The following is a 24,797-nucleotide window of genomic DNA, read 5'->3' as shown; positions in this document are numbered from 1 at the left end:
ATTAGAATTGTGATGCTTTTGTTTGATACAGTCAGAAATAATGAGTGACGTTCTGGTGGCTGGCTGCTGGCAGTTGCAAGGAAGAAAACTGTGCTTGCTGAAATCCCTGTTCTGCAATCACTTGTTCATATGCCTATTTCCATAGGACTACTTAGGTCTAAAGCTAGCTTGTGAATAACTTCAGCCTTTGTGTAACTAGTGTCCTGTTCTCAGAAGGTGTGTTTATGATATTAGCTAAGAACATAAAGTCCAGTTCTTAAACTGTTCTCTTAACTTTTCAGCACGTGCTGCCTGAAGCTGTGCATGCAAAATGATACATACTAAAATAAAGTGTGAAACATCTCAAACTTTTTCAAGGAGGGTAAGATTTACAGTCAGATATTGTTCCATTTCTGGGCTTTCTCAGTGAAAGAGGGGAAAGTGAAAGAGCTGTTTCACAAAAGGTCTCAGCGTTATTCACAGAGCGATGGGAATAGCGCAGGCTAGTGAGTGTGTGAGGACTCGTTTTGTCTGTAAGACTGTCTTATAATGCGTAGACTTTGTGAGGACTACAGAGGTGCCAGTCTCTGTTCACTGAATAGTTAATTATTTTATTGAGAGTGGAATAGCTTCAACAGCAAAGATCAGGGTATCTACAGAATACCCTGTAGGTCAAGAATTCCTGAACTTGCTGGCTATACAATACCCTTGTAGACAGAGAATTGCCGTTTTATAACAGCAACTTTAACTGCAGCAGCCACGAATGTTGTGCTGGACTTCCCATGAATGCTAGAGGTGATGCACTTCCAGCTTCACTGTCTGTTCTGTGGAGGTGGCAGCTGTCAGCTTTTCGCCAGTGTGTGTGAAGGAGGAGATACAGCTTATTGCTTCTGAGGATATGATCATTTGGGATTTTTCGGGGTGGGGTGGGTGGGTTGATGATCACAGCAATTTCTTGAATGGTGGGAGGTCCAAGTTCAAATCACAGCTGTAAATTAGGCATCATCTGAACTATTAGGTTGGTATCCTATTCTCAGACAAAAGAGCTCAGGGAGGGGAATAGAAAAGCACCAGCACCACTTGAACCGTTTTGTTTTGACTGAGGCTGTTCACCCAGTCGAGTAGAAACCATTCGTAGTTTTGGCTGGCTTAGGTTCCAGTTGTGCTCGGAAGTTCAGATCTGTGTTTGGGTCACAGGCTTCTGACAGTAGGTATGATTGTATTGCAGTGAAGAACAAGTTTCTGCCTGTCAGCTGGTTGTGATGTGCATGTGATCTTAACTGCCCATCTGAATTGCGAAGTAAAACTTAAATATAGAGGTCTCAGCTAGTGCGTTGCACTTAGCAATTGTGGCTAGCTAGGAAGGAACACTTAGGGTCAATTAATTTGGCTCTGGAAATGGGTGGTAATTTACATGGGTTGTGTAATTTGATCGGGTTTGATTGTGTTGCCCATTCCCTTAGTCCTGTTCTTTGTATCTTTATTTTGAATGGAAATTTACTAGTAAGTGTGCCTCTTAAAAATCCTCATTTCTCTACAGTATCAAGCACATTGTTTTGCTTTGACCAAACATGTTTGTTGCATTATTTTTATCCAGTTGTGCTCCCAGCTGATATTACCAGTTGTATAGGTGGGATTTGACAGTTAAGTAGTATGTATTCACAGATTCACAGAATCATAAGGGTTGGAAGGGACCTTGAGAGAACATAGAGTCTAACCCCTCTGCCAAAGCAGCTCCTTAGGACAGGCCACACAGGTAGGCGTCCCCCAAGGAAAATAGTTCAAACTGTATCCTGGAAGACTTAAGTTAGAATTAATGTACTGCTAGGTGTATATGTTGTGTTAAATTAGTAGCACAGTGTAAGTAAATCACAAAATGTAACTTGAGAATGGTGTGCAGCTTTATTATGTTTTAAAAAAAGCACAAACCACCAAACAAACAAACCCCAAAAGCCCCACCCTAAACCAAACAAAAACCCCCACCAAAACCACACATCTGCATGGTTTATACAGATTTTAATCCTTGTTGTATTTTAATATAGGGGATGCGTTTTCTTTAATTGAAAAACTTGAGGGATGGTTTACCAGTTACAGAAGTTAGAAATAGAGATTTCTTCACAGTCTTGTCACTGGGAGTAAAATAAAGTTTCCTATTTTGTAATCTTGTATTTGTATTGAGTAACACAGTATATTCACTTAATGGTGCATATCAGGTTGGTAATAGTTAATCTGTACCACAGGAAGAATGGTATCCCACTTGAGCCTGCCTAGATCACAAACAGGATAGAAATTTTGTGGGCTGTTTCTTTAAAGCTAAAGCTGCAGCTTTCTTTACTATTTTTCCATATTCAGTGAGCTGGACAGTTGTATTTTTGATCTAGGATAGCTATTTTATGCTAATGTAAGACTTTGTTTTGCATGTTCTGTTACAATCTGTTGCTCCCTGTTCTTCCCCTCCCCAGGTCCTATAAATAGAGGTTAGCAGGATATCCTTCACAGGGGTTCCTCAGCAGTCACTGGAACTCACCAGCCCCAGTTAGATTCCCTCTGTTGTGTGGCAAAGCAGTGAGGACACAGCTACCAGTATCTGATTGAAGGGGAGGCTAACATCTTTTGCCTGTTTTGGCACCCTTTGTCTCTGTAAGGAAACAGTCAAAGTTGCCTAAAATGATTCCTGTATTCTAGTGGGTTCGATATGCTGTATTTTGAAGTCAGCTGCCTACTGCATGTCCTGGGGTAGTGCGTAAGCAGCAGTTCAAATACTTTTTGGATGGGATAGAGGGAGAAGAGGGTAAGAGAGTGCTGCTGGATTTTTAGAGTTAATTTAGTCCCTTTTAAAAACTGTGAGACCTAGGCTTAAATAATTGCAGAGGTAGTGTACAGCTCTTTTAGGATGGAAGTTGCTTTTCTGCTTTTTGCGACTGCATCATGGTAACTGATGGGCATCATTGTTGTCATGTCTCTGGCTTCAGGACTGAACTGTTTCCAGGAATATTGAAAGCTGTGGCACTGTAGTAGAGATTTTCGGTAAGGGGAGAAATGAGATGAACAGTTTTTCAGGAGACATGCTGGACGTGTGAGCACAGCACTGATCCTAAGAGGCAGATAAGTTTCAGAAACATTTGTGTAGGAAACAAGATTCTTTTACGGTGTCATTTTCATGTGTGTCTTTTGTAAAGATGTTTCTCCCCAGTGATTCAGAATTTGTGAACGGTCTTTCTAGGCCACAGAAATGGCTTTGTTGATGAGGTACTATTTAGCTTCATTGCCTGGGGTTCATATCTGGTCAAATTTAAATCCCACATTATTTTCCAAAGAATGTAGCCTGACAAATATGAATTTTATTGTGATCTTTTACCCTTCAGCAGCACCTAATATTTGGTAAGCATCACAGCTGATGGTCAAGGATTTAAAACTTAAGCTGATCCTGTGAGACATAGCATAGCTGCAGAAGACTGGTACACATGATTTTTTCTCCTTTTCTTAGTAGCTCAAGGAAGGATGGGGAGCTGAAGAGGAAAGGAAACAATGAGTTTTATAGGGGAAGGAAAATGTGTGTGACTAACAGATATTTTTGGGGGGCATGTGTGTTTTTTTAAAAACATCTGACCTTTTAAAAGACCTGGTCATGTGTTAATAAATAGTGTGTTGTTAATAAAATAGAGTGGTGTCTGTGCTTGTTAGTTGCATCTTCCATTTTTTTTTTTTTTCTGTAGGCGTCTGTAGCAAGGAACAACAATTACACATCTATAAGCACCTTGTAGTTTGGCTGTATTGGGTGGTTTCTAAATGCACAAATATTTGTTTTTACTTTGTGTTTTAATGAATGAATGTATATTCAGTACAGAGTACTGACTATGTCATATCTCTGTATGCAGCCTCCTTAGAGACATGTTCTGGAACGCGTAAGGTGTGGTGAAATCATTGAGGGTGTGTTAGACTGTTCTATGGAAATTGGAGAAGGGAAGATTGAACAAGAGTATTGTTAACAATGACCTGAGTGCTTGATACCCAATAATCATGAAACACTGTTTGTTTCCGTAGATACTCTTCTATCTGGGTTTCTTTTCTGTGGGTTTTATTTAGTGTATAAACCAGAGCCATGCCTCTTCATTTGTAAATAAAGGGATCTTTTTATGGCAAAGAAACTTCAGCAAGAAAGAAAAGCCATGAAGTCAGTTCAAGTCTTAAAAGGTGTTTTTACCTTCCTACTGTGTTATCTTACTCTTAAAACAGATAAATAGACTTAAGATCATACAGCAAGCTCGAGACACCCCAAAGTATCTAAACCTGTTTTATTTCTGTCTGTGCCAGCTGAATAAGTCTTACTGGATGACACTGGCTCACTTCTAGTAGTTTCAGGTCTGGAATGTGTATAAGCTCCCTTTTTCTTTGACCATGTGTCTTCTGTTTTTTCCTTGGCACCCTTGTTCCTTTTCTACTGGCATACACACATCACTGGTTTTGCTTTTCTTGTAATGAATTCAGTAATGAAGCAAAGCTGATAGTATTCCTACATTGCAACTTGCTCTTGTTCTGAAGACAATGCCCAGACATGCTGTCTTTTTTAGGATTTTAAGGTAAGGCTCTGTGTAAATTTGAATGTAGTGGTTCTCCCTTTTGCTTCAGAACCCCAGAGTTCTCAGGTTTCTGTGTAAAATAGACCCTCAAGAGTCATTAATTGCAGAACAGCAAAAATAAATAATTCGAGGCCTGAAAGACTGAAAACTGAAAACCCTCATCCTGTTCCAGCTCCAGTGACCCGTCCCTCCTAGTACTCCTCACCTAGGGCTTATGAACTGAAGCCGGTTCTACAGTTCGAGTTAAAAGGTCACCTTAGTTCACTCCTGCATTGTGCCTTCTATAGCACTTCTGTGCTTTATATTGAATTTTAATTTAGGGATGGTTACTAGATTGCTCTTTAAATAGCAGGCAGTGTGGTTAGTTTCCCTCTTGCTATCTGCTGTGGCTTAATGAAAGGCTCACCTTTAATTGCATTTATTAGCCTGAAAATGTGCTGATTATTCTTTTGCCTTTGAGGTTCCTGGATTTATAGATGTTTTATTTTGTACTTCTGTACTGTTGTGAAAAGTACAGAGAAATAAGCTTGAATCAATATTGTATTGCAGCCTCAGTTTAGCAGGCTCTTTAATATCTCCACTTTTTTGTAGTAGGTGGTTTAATACGGAGCAACAAAGAAATGATTCCTTATAAAAACATGCAGTTTGAGTGCACAGACTTTAAAATATAGGGAGGGAGGTGGCAGAAATTTCTATTTGGAAAATCTTAAATTGAAATAGTATCCTAGAGATGTTACAAAACACAAATGTGGGTTTTTTTATGCTACTTTCAACAGATGAGACTGCTGTAACTGGAATGGGAAAGGTTTTCTTATGGCCTTTGCCTTAATAGTTTCGATAACATTTTGCGGCTAAGCCTTTCTGCTGTTTTTTTTTTCTACATTGTTTTTTCCTTGTGTATGAAAAAATCCACCCAGCAGGAGACAATTCTTAAATCCTCAACATTACCAAAACTGGCCAAAGATACAAGTCTTGCCTAGTCTTTGGATTGAAACAGTTCTTACATAAAAGTAAAAGTTTGCTTAATCTCTCTTCTGTTGCGCTTTCTAGCCCCGTGGTACGTTCCCAACTGAGGGAGCAGGATACCCCAGGTGGTGTCCATTGCCAAATGAATGGGCACTAGAAATAGAGACAGAGCTCAAGTCCTCCATTTTTCTTTAGCCAGTGGTGTCACTATATGGAGAAGGGAGGTAGGGAACAACTGGGAGCTTTTCCTCCAAACTATAGGAAGCTTTTCTCCAAACATCCAGTTACAGTTGGTAAAAGCAGCAAGTAATTTCTAGCAGGTCAAGCGTTACAGGGCAGAGAATTTCAGGGCCAGGCCCTTGTTATAAGGCAGTAGATGGGAAATAGTTTTTATGCAAAAATTAGCCTTACCGTTGTTACATGTTATTGCATTTATTTTTTAAAATGAAGTGTAAAGTTTTGTGTTGATGTTTATTGAGCCGATTGTGGTGCTGCTTGAGGAATTACATGTATTATTGGAAAGACAGCCCTCTGAAAATTGGGGTTTATTATATGTTGGTTTGGGATGTGTTTGTCATATTTTGATTTGGGATGTGTGTATGAAGGAAGATCCAGGTCTCATTGAACATATGCAAATGTCAAGTACACGGTTGTCTTACTGAGCAGTTTCCCCTTCTAACAGTGAATATCCATGAGGAACTGGTACGGTTGTTACATTTTAGATTTACTTGTCTTTAAAACATAGTTTTGACACATGTAAGTATGATACTGAAAATGAAATAAAAAAAGGCTTTAAAGTAGTCATTTGGTATTCTAAAATATTGTGAAAATTTTAAAAGGCAAAAAAGTTTTGATGGTGTATTCCTGGAGGTAGTGACAGGGTTGTGTGAAGAAAGGGCAGAATGCACATATGTATATATATGTACATACATGCATACATAGCTGCATATACATACATGTGAACATATATGTATGTGTGCATATGTATTTATGTAGAGAGGTATTTACATCTCAGTTTAACATGTGTTTCGGCTGTAGTTCATCCTGAGCTGGAAATATCTGTGTGTACTGACCTCATTGCTTTTACTGTGTTTCTGTTGTGGTTGCCCAGATTGCTGTCTGTAACGGCACAGCAACAATTTGCACTGATCTGCTCAATCCTCTTCTTCCAAAGCTTGTTTCTTCCTGCCATAGTAGCCTCAGGTTCAGCCTCCTAATTAATGACTTCTTTAAGCTACCATATTCTTTATTGCACCTTCCCTGGCTACCTAAGTGCATCTAGCTGCTTTCCGTTTTTCCTACCCTCTGGCAGTTTCTTTTTCCTTGGATTCCACCCCACCCCCCACCCCCGCCCCCCCCAGTGGCAACGTCATTGCTGGGATACCTTTTAAGACTCCCAGTTTCCTGATTCTCTCCTCTTCTGTTCCTGAAATCACTGAATTGATGCTTTCACATTGGCTTCTTTGTTATTGTACTATGGGATTGGCTCCTTTTGCTTTTTGGTACGTAAAAGAAAGGATATGGAGTGCCTGTCTTAATGTTGGCTCCTTTTTTCTTCCTCCATCTCATTTTCTAAGCCTTCTGGTGGTTTTTTTGTGAGTGTTGGGTTTCAAAAAATTTTTGTTTTGTCTTTCATTACCTCTTAAAAAAAGATATTCTTGAATTTTAATAATAGCACTTACATTGTTCGTTAAGAGTCTGCACTTATTCTGAATAAATATAATTCAGAATTGAAATTAAGCTTTTTTAAAAACAAAACACCCCCCCCCCCCCAAAAAAAAAACCCACAACCAAAACCAAGTTAACTCACCGACACCTCTCCTGTCTTTTATCTGACAGTTTTTATTTGCCCATACTGTCATTACTCAGCAAGTCAGGATGTTAGCTGAATTAAGTCTTACAGCTTGAGTAGCATTAAAAATCAATGTTTTGGCACCAGAACTTGCATTTTATGGAGACTGGCAATAAAAAGTCCTGGTCTTGATGTTGATGTTGGAAATAGTTGGAAAAGGCTAACACTGTCTCAAAGGACATTTTTTCTCCTTTCATGTCTCCTGGAATAGAAATGGAATTAAATACGTAAATACTTTCATGGCTACTCTTTTTATTGGTGTATGGCTTTCATTTTGTATTGTCAAAAGCCTTGTTATCACTTTACTTGCCTTTAAAGATTTTATCACTTTTTTTTTTATCTTCTGCATTGTTTTTTTACATTTAATGAGACAGTGAATAAATCTGTGTAAGTTGGTCACTTCACAACTGTCTTGGAACTGTAGGAGAAAAATAGATGTATTTTTAAATGACATCTTACTTTCCATTACACTGTCTTGAAGACACTTTTATTCTCTTATTTTGCTTTGTAGTAAATAATTGATTACATTTTTGGCTAGTATTCAAAGACGATATTTTTTTTTTTGTGACGAGGAGAATTGAATTCTGTAATGCAAAGTAAATTTTTTTCTATGATTTTTAGGGAATTTTTCAAGGTAAAAATTACTATGTCTGTAGTGGAAATATTGCAGGTATCTGTGGATTTTTGCACTGTACAAATCATAAAGGTACAATGATTCTACTTTTACTAGGCCACAGACTGAACAGGAAGTTAAAAGCTTATGGGAAGAATAGAAAAAGCTGTTTAACGAAGCAGAGCACCTAACCATGAGCTCTGATAGAGAAGGAGGAATTAAAAAGTAGTACTGGGATGTCCTGGCTTCTCTTTCTGTGGGAAAGATGGGAAGGAAGATTGGAGAAGACAGAATGGTCCTGACAAGCCAATGTGAATTTTACTTCCAGGTGTAGTGAACAGAAGTGTGCACAGTAGCCATAAAAATAGTGTAGCGTATGGTGTAGTTTTTTGCATCTGGTTGTTTTACACTGTGAAATTACAACAGTAGCTTATGGAGTATCGAGAATTCACTGTGGATCAGAGTAGGCAGCGTGGTCTGGAAAGTGTTGAAGTGTGCATGAATTTTGGTCTCTTCTGGTATGTGTGCATGCATGCTTATAAGTGCCAGACTGCAGGACTGTTGTTTAGAAACAAACCTCCCCAAATCCCTTATTTCTCTGTTCTCTTAAAATGTACTACAAGAAGCGAAGTATGACAAGAATGTTGTGCTGTTCAGGTGGTGCTGTAGTCTTGAGGAAAATGTGTCCCTCTTCCTTTAGCTTTCTGTTTCCAGCTCTTCACACAGATTCATCAGCTCTGTCAGTTTTCTGTGCAAGTTTTAGTTTCTCTCAGTTTCTGAAATGTGAAATCTCCTGCCTTAGTAGCCTAAGTTTCAGCCTCTTAATTAATGACTTCTTTAAGCTACCATATTCTTTATTGCATCTCCCCTGGCTACCTCAATGCATCTAGCTGCTTAACGTTGTTTTCAGAGTCATGGTCAAGGCTGGAGGACAGAGTGGTGTTTTTTTCTGAACACCTAGGTTCAAGATTTTTGAAAATGTTTTGTAAAAAATGTCCTCACACATGAGGTGTAAGTCATGATGATGCTCTTTGTGAAAATGAAGTTTGTTTTTTTTTTATTTAAAAGTCACACTTTCAGATTTCAAGAGCTGAACATCCTACTGGTATCCTATGTGTTTTGAATATAGAATGCGATGTCTGTGAATTCAGACTTAAAAAAAGAAATGAAAGAGTATTTAAATCTAGCAGTGCAGAATCCCTTTTTGTGCCTAATGCTCTTAACAGAATAGCACTCTCAGCTTCTGATATGATTAAAATTCTTTGAAATAGTGTGCCTGGCCTATGTTTACAGAAATGAGATCAGAATTACTCTGTAAATTGGGTTCACAGAATGCCTCTAACTGTCATCTATGAAGACAATTTATGAAAACTTTTTCCGAGAGGAATTAACTTTTTGGGTGGATGACATTAGCATAGGGAATAGTGCAGAGGATTACCCAGAAAAGTTGGTATAGTTAATTTTAATAATAATAATAACATGGTATGGTCAGCAAATGAAATGGTAAACATTTCCATTAAAGACATTGGCAGTGCTTGTATAAAGTGGCATAATTTGGTAACGTAGTATTGATGCATGTTATTTTAGAATTGTGTCAGTCTAGCTGTCTGTAGGACCATCCTCATATTTCTATTTGATAAGCAGATGCTCAGGCTAATTTAAATCAAACTGCCGTTATTTCTGGTTTATATTGTTTTTGTAAAGTAGCACGTTCCCATACTCTAAGTTAGTAATGCCTGTACCATAAGTTAGTAGACACTAATTTTTAGACACCAGTGGAACTTTGACAGCAGCCTTATCAAAATCTGGAAAATCAGTGAATATGGGTTAGTTGACAAGGAGGTTGGCTTCAGATGTTGCCTAGAAAGATCTGCCTGTTCATCTCTTCTGTTTCAGGGGCCACCCAGCATTGTGGCAACACATGACATGGAATGTCAGTAATCAATCAGTTGTCTGAAGTGTTGTCTTTTTGGTTAAGTGCTTGAATTTCAGCATACATTTTTAATATTTCTTTTCTCTGTTTAGCTCTTTTCGCTGATGGAGATGAAACCTCCTATTTCCCGAGCAAAAATGATTCTCATCACAAAAGCTGCCATTAAAGCTATTAAGGTAAAGTACAATGCAACAAACATAAAACTGTATCAGTAGAAAATTTTTATTATTCTAAGTAAATGCATCTCTGGATTTCCCAATCTTAGTTTTATGGATGTTTTATTCTAGTTGGCATTAAGAATCTTACCTAGAAATAAATGGGTGGTCAATATCATCTCTTGGTTTATTATGCCATCTTGATTTTCTTTGAATCATTGTTTTTTAATGCTACACTCACTAGGACTGATACCCTTCTGACAGAAAGGACGGCTTGTTTCTGTCTGTTCCCCCCATGAAATCTTTTTCTCTGTGCTTGGTTAAATTCATGTGTTAACATACTTCTTTTTAAAATGTAACTACAATATTTTGTAGTCTGTCCTAAGTGGTAGTAAGCACAAATAGGTTAAGGTATTTATTAAATTATGTGCCACTGTTGAGTAGATGAAAAGTTAATTTCTTTGTTTTCCAGCTCTACAAGCATGTTGTCCAGATTGTAGAGAAGTTTATCAAAAAGGTAAGAAGGTAATCTACCAATAAAGAAATAGTCTGCATCTGTTACTACATATTGTTAATAATGCTAGAAAATAACTAAAAAGGCTTCTGCTACTCAGATACTGAGGGAGGAAGTTCTGTTTTGTTAGGTTTTTATACATTTTGGTATCTGTATAATATCCTCATTTTAGCTTTTTTTAGTGCCTTAAGGAGGGGAATAAAAAATAGTGAAATTCCGCCTTTCTCCTCTACGCAGCATCTGTGGGGGAAGAGTACTAAATTTCAAATTAGTTTGCAGTGGGTAAGGTAATACGTATTTTCAGAAAATACATTTTTCATGCTTGCCTAGGCATGCAGAACAACAGGCTAGAATTTAATACTCACTAAAACCAAACTAACATGTTGCCTAAAATAAATTCCTCTTGAGTGAACAGGAGAAATACTCTTTTTTTTTTTTTTTTTTTATTCAGAGTCGTTCAGAGCTCTACAGAGGAGGATTTTGCATTAAATTTGGGAGAACAGAGTTGGTGAAAGTAGTTCAGTGCACTGAGTATGAGGTAGCATGATGGCAGTCGTGACAGTCTCTACTGTAATGTAGTAGAGATGTTGTTGTGGTCACTTGTTGTCAAGCTATAGGTACTTTAAAAGTGGTGATTAAGAAGATACAGGCTGCTTCAAGCACATTGTCCTAAATGTGCAAGCAGTTTTTTCTCCTTTTTTATTTCTTTAAATAACCAAACTTGAAGCACTAATTCTACATAACCAAATTAAAAGAAATTAACGTCAGGGTTTTTTTTAACCAAGTATAGATTTTGGCTAAGGATGTAAGGAGAATGCATGTTACATTGTTAGTACCACTGCCTAATGAAAAATGATATTTGTTTGTTTTCAGTGTAAACCAGAATATAAAGTCCCTGGTCTGTACGTTATTGACTCTATTGTTCGTCAGTCTCGCCATCAGTTTGGAACAGACAAAGACGTCTTTGGGCCAAGATTCTCTAAAAATATTACTGCCACATTCCAGTATTTGTATCTCTGTCCATCTGAAGACAAGGTACATCTGTAATTTCTCAGATGTTGTTATGAATTGATAGCAGTGCTACCTTGGTGTTTCCACATACATGAAAGCTAATTTTGTGATTCTCTGTGTCCGTGGTAGTAAAGGTAATTATATGAAATGGTAAAGCAAGCTGAGAAAATTTACCAGAGGTGATAGTTAAATGAAAGTTCTAGTTAAAATACTTGGTTTTGCCTCACTTCATCAGTTTTGTTTTGCCTGTGGAGGTACTTCAGTAGTGTGTGGTGATGCCAAAACCTTTTTTTCTTGAGGCTCCTTTGGGTAAACTTAGTATGGGATGTGGTGTCTCCCGCAAAAAAAAGTGTTACAGGAGAAACTTTGGTGTTGTGTGCAGTGAAGGTTCTGCTGCCAGATATTTTCTACAAAAATCACCATGTTGATTCCTCCAGTCTTTACAAATCCCATACTTGAGAATTTTATTGCTGTTCTCCATTGTCAAGACTGGTTTAAGGCCTCAGTTTTCTTATGCTGTACTTGCTGACAGAAGAGAGGTTCAGAAAGTATCCTGAATTCCTGATGGTACAGGTTGCTACCAACAGAAGATGGCTTTTATGCCCTCCCTCAGAACAATTTCAAAAGACTCCTGAGATAAGTGTTTTAGAAGCTGCCCGTTGGTTTCCAGAAAATCACACACTTGCTCTTTTTCTTAAATATAGTTCTGTAAGAGCAAAATGTTGTTTTTTTTATGTGGTTTTTTTTTTCTTTCTAACTAAGGTTTTTAAAGGTTAAGATGCTCTGTAGTTTTCTGATGGTGAACGTCTAAACCTTTAGGCTTTGAATCTCATATTCTGGAGCTTAAGGGTTAATACCGTGGTGAAATTGAGCAGTCCTTTCTTTGTTCTGTCTTTGTGGTTACCATTTTGTTTATTTAAATGCATTAGACTATCCATATCCTTTGTGGAACTACCTGATACCTCACTGCTAAAATAAGCAAGATGCTTTCCAGTAGGGGAATAATACTATTCATTACATGCTTGTTTTAAGGAATTTCCAGTACATAAACAATATACCTAATCTGCAGGTACACATCTGTGGTTGATATCCAAAGTGAATACTACATTTATTTTTTTTAACAGCCTTTCTGTAAGAGTCATCTATGACTGAAAATGAGTATGGAATTTATTAATTCTTTTGGCCTTCATATTATATTCAGGTCTTCTAGAGAAACAGACTACCCAAAACAAAAAAATGCTTCTGTTTTAAAGTTTACTGTTTTTCAGACTGAAGCCTTATTTCAAAATAGCAAGTTTGTGTTTCTCTCTAATTGATCTTATTGTAGAAAACCTTTTGTCAAATTCATCTTTAATCACTTAGCTTATGGAATTATAGGGGGATTTGTATGGGTGTGTATATAACTGAGTCACAGTAAAGCACTTTGCTATTCCTTCTCTTTTGAACAACATCAATTCATTCTTAGCTACACTAGAAGGAAATGTACTTAAAACGCGTATGTGTGCAAGTCAGGTGACTAAGTATACAAAAAGGGCAGGCATGTCAATATAACCTGTTTTCTGAATTTTACCTGCTTGCATGTTACAACTGAAGCAGCACCTCTAGTTAGATATTATTAATACTGGGCTAAAGATTGATTTACAGCTTGTTCCTGAAAGCATTGTTCTTAATGTTAAAAAAAAAAAAAAGAAAGGAAGAGAGCTTAAAATAACAGCTGACAATCAGAGGTTCTAATTTAATCTTTCTGCAGTGATCAGTTAGAATGTTTTCCACTTGCTTTCCTGATTTTTTGAATAATACTGGAGATGGGTTTTCTGGTGTAAATAGAATTGGTTGGATTACTTGAAAAAAATAAAATCAAGCAAATAACCTTCTATCTGAAGCTTTGTTCTAGTGTTTTATGATCTTAACTGCCCCCATCTTCATTAGGGTTTTCTAGCTCATCTTCATTTTGTCTGTCTTGTTGCATTTGTTGTTTGTTTCACCCCTTTATGACCATCTATGTACAAGTGGTGGCACATATTTTTTTATTAAAGCAGATAGTAAAATAAGCTGGCAGTTTTTATCTTTGCCTTGTGACCTGGGGAGGGCGGGGGTGTCACATATATCTGACCTAGCGGGTTGTTACATAGGTATGCCTGACTGTGATGAACTCCTGTACTGTCCGAACCTGTCGTTTCAATGTACAGAAGATAAATTTGGAGTTTGGGAATTAGGAAAGCTGTATTTAGTGTTGATGCTTCCTTTTGTTTCAACAGAGTAAGATAGTCCGTGTCCTAAACCTTTGGCAGAAAAATGGAGTATTTAAAATTGAAATAATTCAACCCCTTCTGGATATGGCAGCAGGAACTAGTGCCACAGCACCAGTGACAGAAAATACTACTAATAATGAAGGTATGAGTGACATTGTACTTCTTTGAAAGGGTGATTGGTAGTAGCTTGTTTGCTTTCACATTAAAGTGCCTCTATTAGTTTCAGCAGTAGCACATTAATAAACTCAACTTTGTTGTTAGAGTTATGTGGAGCAGCTGAACTTGTTCTAAATAAATGTAGACACTGTACTTCAGAATTTATCAGAAAAAAACTTAAAAATCCCTTTTTTTGTCTGAAACACTTTTCTGTGGTATGTCAATTTTATAATTCTGATGTAATTTTTCCTAATGCTAGAATCTGGACAGTAAAGTGTGATCTTGCACGCTAAGAGCTTGATCTTCCTTTGAATCAACTCAGTATCTGAAAGCAACAGCTACCAGTCTTTTTCAGTATGGGGCCCCAAAACATTTTAGCATAAATTTCTGCCTGGCAGTTGGCTTTTACCGGTTGCAAACCGCTGACTGAAAGAGCAGAGCAGTGATGGCCTGCCCACGGTATTTTCACTGGCCTAAGTTGTGCCATATGAAAGGCTGGTAGTGAGGTTACCAAATTGCAGATGAGAATCTGCATGTCAGAGTCCTCTATTTCTCCAGAGAGCCTTCTTTTTGGGTTTGCACTCTGTATTTCAGGCTTTGCTTTGGTAACCTTATTTATTGTGCTCACGTGTTGGAGTAGGACTGGAAAAAGAACTGCAGTGGAGTGAGTGGGGTGTGGTGGCAGACAACAAAATCATCATGCACGATAGCTCAAGTGAAATGGTCTCCAGTGGTGTTCAGGAAAGCATATCCTGTCAGCATGTGCTATAACGTAGCAGGGTAGGGGGAGGGATTGTCTTAGCATCAGAGCTTGGGTGCAGACTGGTGGCTGTACAATTTCATTCTGATATGACAGGTGAGTGGCATTGTTTTCCATCTTTGTCTCATTTTTAGTACCTGACAGGTTGGGTGCCTTCTGCATAGGTTTTCCTGTACAGAATTACAGATTTCGGGGAGCTTCTTCAGATGCACCAGAGGGAGATAATTTGGCCCTGAAATAAATATGCTAATTAATAATAATAAATATATGAATATATTATGTGAAATAGAATCTGTTTAGCTCATAATGCTACAATGTCTGTTTAGCAAAAAAAAAGAGAAATGCAAATTTCCTCCCTCGAGCAAGCAAATATATACTGGAATATATATATACTGCTGAATATATGCAAGAAATAATATGGGAGTTAATTTATATTTAAAAACAATCACGTATCCTTTGCAGTATTTTTATATAGCATCTGACTTCAGGGAAAATATTATTCAACACATTTGTCTCTGCTTGCTGCGTGTCAACACTGCAGTTACTTAGACTACAAGCGCATGAAGGGCTTTAAAGAAGTTGGTATTGTAAAGAAAACATTTTAGTGTTTCAAACTTAAAAATAGTTCTATTTGTGGCATGTTTTTAACTGTAGCTCCTTATACAGTTTTACAGTAGTCCATTAAAGTATATTTGCTAAAGAATTGTTACTTGCTTACCCTGCGTAGCAGTCGATGGTATTACTGCTAATCTACTTTTTACTTGCAAAATGTTTATTTAACAAAACCAAAACGCCTTTGTAATCTAAAACAAAGAGAATGGGGAAGCTGCATGACAAAACTTATAGTATATCTTAAGATGTGATCTTAGTTTTAGTAAAGCTCAGTGGAAATGGGAGTCTTCCTGCAAGAATCAGTGAAAATTATTTTTATGGTAGGAGGATTTATCTGTCAAATGCAGGTTTGGCTTCTGCTAGTGCAAAAGTATCATGTGAACAAACCTTATCAAAGACAGAGTTGCTTGTGAAATATTTTTTATAAACCTTTAGTTATTGCCAGACTTTTCAACAAAAGTTCAGTACCTGCTAGAAGGAGAAAATATGAAGAGAAACTCGTGTGTTCTTAAAATGAGGAAGAATTAGATTATTCATTTGAAATATTCAGGGAAAAGAATGAGTTCAGAACTTTGCAACCAGAACTAATATTTTAATGTATTGCTATGCATTGCTTAACACTGAGTAATATATTTTCCTCTTACATGTTATAAAATTGTACAATTATAAACATTTGAAGTGTGATGTAAAGTACCTACTGGACTAGCTTTCAGATGGGCCGTTTTTCTATATTTCTTTTTTAGTCTACATAACGCGCAGATGTGAGCAGCGAATGGAGCACTTAAAGGCAAAGTGAATAAAATACGTGATTGGGGTAATTTGGATAGGACTTTTGGGAGTGCTGTGGATAGGCACTTTTTTTGGAGGAGGTAGAAGAAGAGTAAGATATTTTTGAGTAACACAGTGCTTTCTTAATTCCTGTGAAACTCAGGTTCGCCACCCCCTCCAGCAAAGGTTCCGTCGGAACCCCCTCAAGTTACCGCTAACTCAGTACCTACTGTGCCACAGTTGCCCAGTTCTGATGCCTTTGCAGCTGTAGCTCAGTTGTTTCAAACAACGCAAGGTCAACAGGTAATCTGTTTATATTTGGTTTGGTTTTAAAGTTAAATGAGGGGGGGGGGAGAGTGATGGAAATAATATCCTTGATTTGAGGTGAAACAACAAGACTTCCATCTTTAGTGGAAAACTTGTAGGAGTGAGTATATAATAACCTGTGAATAACCTGTGACACTTCTATGCAGGGATTGCGATATTTCATGAAAATTTAGTTATGTAATACCAAATAATTAGTTCTGAATTAATAATCAGTTACAGAATTTTAGGAGCAGGCAGAATGCATCAAACAAAATGTTGAGTTTTATTGTTTGGTCTGCTTAAACATTTGCATTGTTGAAAGGCCTGAGTACAGAAACTTTGGGATCTGCTGAGTTTTGTCATTCAAGTATTTAAAAAGTGACTTTTTGTCTTGCTGGAGGTTCTCCATAGTTTAATAAGGCTGTTGGTGGTGTTTATCCTGTGCCGTAGTCTGGCTTCTTGTAAAATTGATATCCTACAACGCTTGCAATACTGTGTTGTTACATAAGAATATATACTTAATACTGCATATGTTTCTGTAGCTTCAGCAAATTCTTCAGACTTTTCAACAGCCTCAGAAACCCCAGTCACCGGTCATAGATAACACTGTGATGGCTCAGGTTCAAGCTATTACTGCTCAGTTGAAAACTACAGCAGCACAACCACCAGAACAAAAAGCTACTTTCCCACCACCTGAGCAAAAAACATCATTTGACAAAGTAAGTCTTCATTTGTTCTTTGTGTTTTAACTATTTCAGTTCAGCAGCAGACTGTTTGATGTCCTCCATGTGTTAGGAGGAAAAATAGGCACATTGTGTTTCTTCTCTTTCTGTTTGAAGGTCAGTGTCCTGTTTGTATAGCCTGTGCATTTTCTGAAGCTGAATAAAGCTGGGTTTGCATGCTTTCTGATTCTGATTATTTTAATTTTTCTTTTTTTTCTCCTGATTCTAACATTGACTTTCATTCCAGAGCAATTAGATATGAAGTAAGGCTTTGATAATAAGGATATTTTGGCTGCCAGTTATCTAAGATACAGAATAATCAATAGTTGGCTCAATGTGATCTCTTTCAGAAGCTGCTAGATCGGTTTGACTACGATGATGAACCAGAAGCAGTGGAAGATTCAAAGAAAGAAGACTCCGCTCCTTCTCCTTCAGTTTCTCAGCCAGCTTTGTAAGTTTTGTGTCATAATAAAATTAACAAGCCTTTATCCTAAAAAAACTTTAGGTTAGGTAGCTGATTAAAATTCCAAGTTACTTCAGCGCCTAACTGTTACAGGCCAAAGTTAAAACGTTAACAGCTTCTGGTGGGATTTTGTCTTCTTACTTTGTTTTGGTGTAGGTTTGGCTTTTTGCATCACTAATTGAGGAATGCATTTTGTAGAGAAGAGTTCGGTTTTGGTTTCAAGATGAGCTCCATGTTTTTATTGAACAACTGAGAGACTCAGGGCGTTGTCAGTCATCAGCTGGATTGCTGTGGTGGCTGGGGAAAAGCTGCTATTTTAAACATAGTGGTGGTGTTAACTAGTTCAGAAATTAAAATTGGCTTTGCAGCTTTACATTCTCCAACGTTAAATGCCCACGCAAAGTAACTCAGGCTCCTGTTTCCCTTTTGATATGCATTATGATAAAGTCTTAAATTACATGATCACATACTAGTTTTTTCCACAGGACCTCTCTCTCATTCAGTGCACAGGCTGGATGGTGCTCTATACCTGGGTTAGTCAATATTTCTTTTTTCCCCTGCTTCAGTATGTGGCCTCATGTCCTACTTTCTGTATATGCCATCCAAACCCCGCTCTCAAAAACAGAATTACTAACTTTGTCATTAGCTTCCTTACTCTGTTTATCACCTGAAGCACTGTAATGTTCCACAAGCATTAGTTAATTAACATGCCTTTTAAGTAAATTGGTAGTATATTTCCCCATAATACAGATGGAACTCTGGAGTACAGACAGATGAGGTAGGTCAAACATAAGCACTGCTTGTGTCTGCTCAATTGGAGATCGTTGGACTGGGCTTTTCAGCATGTTTATGTTCTGTTTGTAGCACTTCAAAGCCTCTGTCCTTATTACCTTATAGTTGTGTAAGATGCCTCTGAAGATTGGATTCCAGTAGTCTCATTTTGGGTACACAAAATCACTAATACCCTGTATCGAAAAACTGATCTGTCCAGAATAATCTAAGAATTGTATGGCACCTGTGTCTCAAAATACTACAAAGTTCCATTTCACGTCACCATGAAATTTCTTTATCTTCCTGAAATCCTGTTCAGTTTCTTACACAAACTGCATCCTGTAAACAAGCCCTATTAACTGCACAGACCTCGTTAATTCCCTGAGCACTGTCCATTCTGTGTGTTGAATCAGGAAGTGAATGGCATTACTGTAATCCTTGTGTGATATACATATCCCTTTCTCCTCTGCCCTAAATTCCTCCTGAACTAAAAGGCTTTTTTCACCAGCAAAAGTATGGCTGATGTATTTTCCTTGAGGAAAAGGCTTACTACTTTGTTCCCAAAAGAAGAGCAGGAAAGGAAGAAAGTTAGCCTAAGGCAGACAGCCTTCACAAAAAAGTTTCAGTAGTCTGAGATCTTTAGCAAGATCATGTAAGTACAGGGTGAAGAGAGGCTTAAACCTTTATGTAACATTTCTATACATTTTAAAGGACTGCTTGTACAGTGGAGAAAAGATAAGGAAGCCACTCTTTCACCTTCCTTTGTTTTCACTTAGAGAGGGAATGAGATAAAGATAATTCTTCTGTCTAGATTTGAAGCAAGAATCTGTAAATGTACATAGAAGTATGTAACAGGCAAAAAATCTGTCTATCTGCTGACTTGTCTCACCAAAATATTACTGGTTTTAGTGGGTTTCCAGGAGAAGGTATTCAACAGCCAGTATTTCCTCAAATCCCAAATATGGACCCTTTCCAGCAGCGAATGATGGGAATACAACAGGATCCAATGCGTCACCAGGTAATTTCAGGGTTTTCTTTTCTCCCTCTGTTACATAATGGTTTCTCTCTTTTGTTGTTTTCTTCGGTGCAGAAGTAAGGAAGTGGTGTTCTTGTTAGTGAAGGGTGAACATGGCTTAGCACTCTGACTTTCTCAAGAAATATATTTTTGTTCTCTGTTCTAGTCAAGCTTTGAACAACAAGGTCTTTATTGTAATCACCTGAACGCTTGATCTGACTTCATCTTTTTCGGGCTTCTGGTCTTTTATTGTGACTTTGGAGCAGAGATACAGTTTTACTTCATCAAACTGGGAAAACTAGTGTGATTTATTTATTTTTTCCCTAACTGAAAGTTTTCATGTTCTTTTTCTTTTGCAAAGGTTCCGCTTCCTCCTAATGGGCAAATGCCAGGTTTTGGTCTCTTGCCTACCCCACAGTTTCCACCCATGGCTCAGCCTGTGATTCCGCCAACAGCACCTGTGCAGCAAACCTTTCAGTCTCCTTTTCCAGTACAGACTGAATCACACATGCAAAAACCACATCAGCAGGTGAGGGCCCCTTGCAGTAAACAAACTTTAATGCTCTTAATATGTGTCTTTCTTAAATGTGCTTAGTTTGTTGGGGAGAGGAAATTCTGTGATAACCATGGGTGGAGATGGCTATGATGGTAGCTCATCTGAGAGAAGGTTGGATAGCTGCAGTGCTACATGACAAGTCTGGTTTTTTGGAAGCCTAGCAAAGCCAGCCTATGCATGCTTAATGCCTCCTTTTGTGAAGGCCTTTGGATTGCTTTTTCTTTTTTTGTTCTTCCACTTCTTACTTCCTCGTCCCCCCTTTCCTCGCCCTATCATATTTCAGGAATTTTTCATTCCATGGATTTCTAACAAAGCAATCTCATCTGGAAAGAAACTATAATGAGAAGTTAATTTTTAAGGGCCTGGTAAATTGTTAATATAGTAGAAATGGACTCAGAAGTATGTAAAAGTGTTTAAAAATCCAGGTGTATGTAAGTGCCTCTCTCTTGTTCCTAAGATTTTAGAGGATATTGTTGGTTTGGTAACTGACTGCTATTAAGAAGAAGTCAAAGAGCAAGTCTATTTATGAGCCTGCATTTTAAAAAAATAAAAAGTTTGCCTCCCTAGTTCCAAGAAAAGGAAATCCTAAAATGAGAAATAGAGATGGTACCGAGCTGTCTTTGTGTGGTGTTTTGTGATGTCACAGAATCTAGAAAAAGTTCTTGCTTTCCACTTGCAATAGAGGGACAGTTCTCCAGAGTATCATTGTAATTAGTTTTTTAGTCTTGAATTCTGTTGAATCGGTACATTCTCAGTGATTGCTGGTTTGGATGTTCCCTCCAAGGGAAGACTAGAATGTTAGGCATGACAACAGTATGTTCTAGAGTGGGAACCTCTAGAGGATTTGGTAGAAGGGAAGAGCTGTGCTGAACTTACTGGGATTTTTTTTTTAAGCAGATTCTTGCATTTTGTGTATTGTTTTGATGACTTACTGCTTCATTCTTCAAATCTAATCGTACTGTAATCTGCTTATATATGTGACTTCAAAGTAATTTCTTGTCACACTGTGGAGAAAAGGTCTTTAGTAGGTATTACTTTGCCCGTGCTTTTGGTGACAGAGCAAGATCCACTGACTAAGGAATATGATCCTACTTTGTGAAAGTGTATGCTCTGCTGAGATTGAATAAACTCTTAACAGTAACTTGCAAGTGGAAAAACGACAACTTTGTGTAATTTACTTTTACCATGTGTTTGCAGTGGTTGTATTAAATTTGTTAAACACCTCTTAGTGACTACAGGATAGTTAGTGGTGAAGCTTCTGAGGAGAATTGCATTTTAATTTCACATGTCATTATTCCATATAATTTTAGTACTGTAACATTATTTAGGATAGGCATAAAATACAGTAAAATACTTCTGCTACTCACCTGTAACACCAGTCAACTTAATATTGTAGGATATGGAAGTGGAACAACCCCCTATTCAAGAGGGAAAACGGCATGTTTCTGACAACAGAAAGTCAAGATCTAGATCTGCATCAAGGTAAAGTAGTGCAAGTTCTTTCAGTGGGTGTATTTATTATACCAAGTAGTGGATTTTAACATACAGAACTGAAATGTGTCATGTCCAAAGACTTGAAAACACTGTGCTAATTCTGTATGAGTACTGAGGAAAGTTGTGCTATTTTCTGGAGCTCAGGGAATCTGGTGCTGTGCTGCCACATCTACTGTGGAGGTGGAAACTTCTAGTGAGATGACAGTAAATAGCTGAGAGATGAGCTAATGCCTTAAATTATTGTTAGAATTTGTTTTCAGTGCAGTAGGACAGAGTCTTGTTACCTGTATTTCACGTTGGTTTCTTGAGTATCCCCCCCATAGACTTCTTTTGAGGTCGTTGCCTGTAATGCTCAGTCATGCTGTACAAGTTGGATTCTATGACTAAATGCCAAAAGAGACATTTGGCAAAAGAGTCCATTACAATTTAATCTACAGCTTACTTACCAGAAATTACTGTCTGTGTATTGTTCTCCATAAGGACAGTGCTAGTGACGTTTCTTGGTAAAGTCAAAACTGTCAAGGGCTTTGTTAAGAGAGAGAAAAGAACGACCCTTTCAATCTGTTACCTCTGAGGGGTGTTGCGTGTAAATACAGCTAAATGTAGTATGTACTTCACTGTAGTGATAATGAGAAACAGGTTAGTGACTCTTAAGACTCGTGAATAGCTGAAAGTTATCTACCTTCCAAGGAAAACTGGGCATCTATACAGTTCTCCTTTATTGGTAGAGAGTATATTCTGTGCCCATTAATGTTGAGTAAATTTTAAGGAAGTGGAATATGACAGTTTAATTTTGCCTGTGCTCTGAAGACAATTATCTTATGAAGAAGTCTGTGATCCAATGTGCTGTGGGACTTAACCTGTCACAGAGGCAGTATTTTACATGTCCCAGCTGACCTAACAAATCTGGCTTCAATATTAAAGCAAAGCTATCTACTTGGTTATGAGTCTTCTCCTTTGCCAGGTTTCAAATTACTACTTTGAAGTTTTACTCTCCAGACCTTGAGATATTTACAGCTTGAACATGATGTAAAATACAATTTCACTGGCAGAATTTATTTTTAATCTCTTTTTTAGCTATCCTCCTGTAAAAGCAATAAACGTTTTCCTCATTTAAGCAGATGTATTTTTTTCTTGTGTTAACAAGGACATAGACTTGATAGTTGACAATACAAATTTAATAGAAGATAAGAAATTGAAACATAAATCAACTTCAGCTGGAGTACATTAATAAGCTTCTGTGAAAATTTGAGTTCTGAATGCATGTGAATGAACTTGGATTTATTTGGGTGGTTTTATTCTTGCCTGATTATTAAAATAGATATATACCTGAAATAGTTATTGTTCTGTCAGTGTCTGAGTGAGACAGATTGAAAAGAAATGGTTGTTGTTTTCAATTAGGTCACCTAAAAGGAGACGTTCAAGATCTGGCTCCCGATCTCGAAGGTCACGTCACCGTCGATCTCGGTCTCGGTCCAGGGACAGACGTCGACACTCCCCTAAGTCTCGGTCACAAGAAAGGCGTGAACGTGAGAGGGAAAGAGAACGCAGATCAAAAGGTCTTCCTCAGATCAAGTCAGAAACTGTTAGTGGTAAGTTTATTCTTTCTCTTTATTGTTGGTGGCAAATTCTTACAACTTCAGATGGTCAGCATCTTCCTGGTTCATACCTGGATTTGTTTTTGCTGTGCCCAGTGTTTCCTGTAATACACTTATTTTATTTTAAAGTCCTGTGAAGTCGAAGATATTAAGGTAGATACTGTGCCTGTGCAAAATAGAACACTAGGAGGAAAAACAGGTATTTTAGAAAAACTGTGAATGTCAAAGAAATACTTGTATCTGTTAGACTTTTTTTTTAATTTAATGTTGGTAAGTCCACTTGCCTTCAGTGTATGATAACTGCTCAGAATATCCTAGAAGTAAACGCTTAATGTGATGTGTGTGCTATTTGATAGGGGTTCCAAGACTCATCCACACACAATACAAATAAACTGTACTCTGTACTTTTTCTGAACTGTTGTAAAGCTTGTAGGAATTAAATTCACCGCAGAGCCTTGTAATTCCTTCACTCCTAGACAATTCGGCATTTTTGGAATATCCTCAAGACAGAAATATTTTGGCTTTAAAATGAGGAAAGAAAAAGCTGAAACACTGTTTTTCTTTTCCTTCCTTTCAGACATATAAGGTAAAGCAGATTGAGCAACAAGAAATTGAGCACATTATTAAGACTTTTCTAATGGTTCAGTGTTGTGTTTTTTTTTTTTTTTCAAACCTGGAGGGGAGCTTTGACCTGGAAAACACACAGGCTAATGTTTATGTTTCTGAAGTAATCCTGATTTGCCTCTGTGTATGTAGTCTGCATGTAGTAGTTGCCTTCTGAATATTCCTGGGCACTGTGGAATCTTCTCTGGAGTCATCAGCTAACAAGAACATTCGGGTTTTTTTTATACAAGAGGGACAAAAACTAAATCCTTGTGGATGGCAATACCATTAGTTAAAAGGACTGCAAGGACTCAGTAGGTGTTCATTAAAAGCTTACTGGCAGTGGTGCAAGATATGCTTCTGCCTACACCTCTCCCAGATCCTGTCACATAACGCTTTGTAGGTTTCATTTAGTGGGAAAAACACAGATGAGTATTAGATGTTGCTATGATAGTCTTTGGAGAATGTGATAGTTTGGGTTCATCTTCTGATTTATTACCTTGAGCTGTAAGTATGTTGCTTCCTCTTTCCTGAAAGAAAAAGCTTGTGTCAATAATTTTTCACTTAACCATAGAAATAAATGGTATTGAATAGGTGAATAAAGAGATTAAAAGTTTGGCTGCCCATTGTAGTTGTCACCACATTCTGGAAAAGAATCTTGTGAGTGGTGGGTGTATCACCATAAGCGGCTTAATTATCTCTCCAGTACATACCATCTATAACTTGAGGTGATGGCCTGTAGCTTGGACTTCGTACTAGGCAAAGCGAATTGTCTTGTTGTGAAACATCCACTGTATGATTTGGGATATTTCATGGAGCGTTGGTAGCAGCAAAGTATATTTTTCCTTTTTATGATGATTTGCAGAGCTCGTGACCATCAGAACTTGGCAGTCGCTTCAATATTAGTTAACTAGAGAGCTGCTTAGCGAGTGCATTCTAACAGCGACCCTCACGTAGTTGCTGTGGGTAACTTAACGCAACTTTCAGCAGGCAAGAAAAAGATGCTCCTACAGATTAAGATGTATATTTGAATACCAGCTGGCTGTTTCATTTGGATAACTGACTATTTTAAAGTTCCTGTTTTGACATTCTGCCTTGTGAAGTGCGTATTTACAGTC

The 24,797-nt window shown here is 37.6% G+C and overlaps 1 protein-coding gene across 1 annotated transcript in view; it reads left to right on the top strand.

The window, feature by feature from the left end:
* Positions 1-24,797, top strand: part of SCAF4 (SR-related CTD associated factor 4) — a gene marked incomplete at its 5' end in the record, with an annotated part of 46,312 nt that overhangs the window by 1,718 nt on the left and 19,797 nt on the right. The window contains 12 exons of the mRNA XM_084279175.1: positions 10,016-10,099; positions 10,551-10,595; positions 11,466-11,627; positions 13,862-13,997; positions 16,315-16,454; positions 17,000-17,176; positions 17,530-17,630; positions 18,128-18,175; positions 19,323-19,431; positions 19,790-19,957; positions 21,381-21,466; positions 22,880-23,070. Coding sequence (XP_084135301.1) covers positions 10,016-10,099; positions 10,551-10,595; positions 11,466-11,627; positions 13,862-13,997; positions 16,315-16,454; positions 17,000-17,176; positions 17,530-17,630; positions 18,128-18,175; positions 19,323-19,431; positions 19,790-19,957; positions 21,381-21,466; positions 22,880-23,070 — 1,447 coding nt within the window. The remainder of the gene's footprint in view (positions 1-10,015; positions 10,100-10,550; positions 10,596-11,465; positions 11,628-13,861; positions 13,998-16,314; positions 16,455-16,999; positions 17,177-17,529; positions 17,631-18,127; positions 18,176-19,322; positions 19,432-19,789; positions 19,958-21,380; positions 21,467-22,879; positions 23,071-24,797) is intronic.

This window comes from Gallinula chloropus, assembly GCF_964237585.1.
Source record: "Gallinula chloropus genome assembly, chromosome: 1".
In the NCBI taxonomy this organism is placed as follows: domain Eukaryota; kingdom Metazoa; phylum Chordata; class Aves; order Gruiformes; family Rallidae; genus Gallinula; species Gallinula chloropus.
The sequence above is the reverse complement of the archived record's forward strand: the minus strand, read 5'-3'. Positions and strand labels throughout refer to the sequence as shown.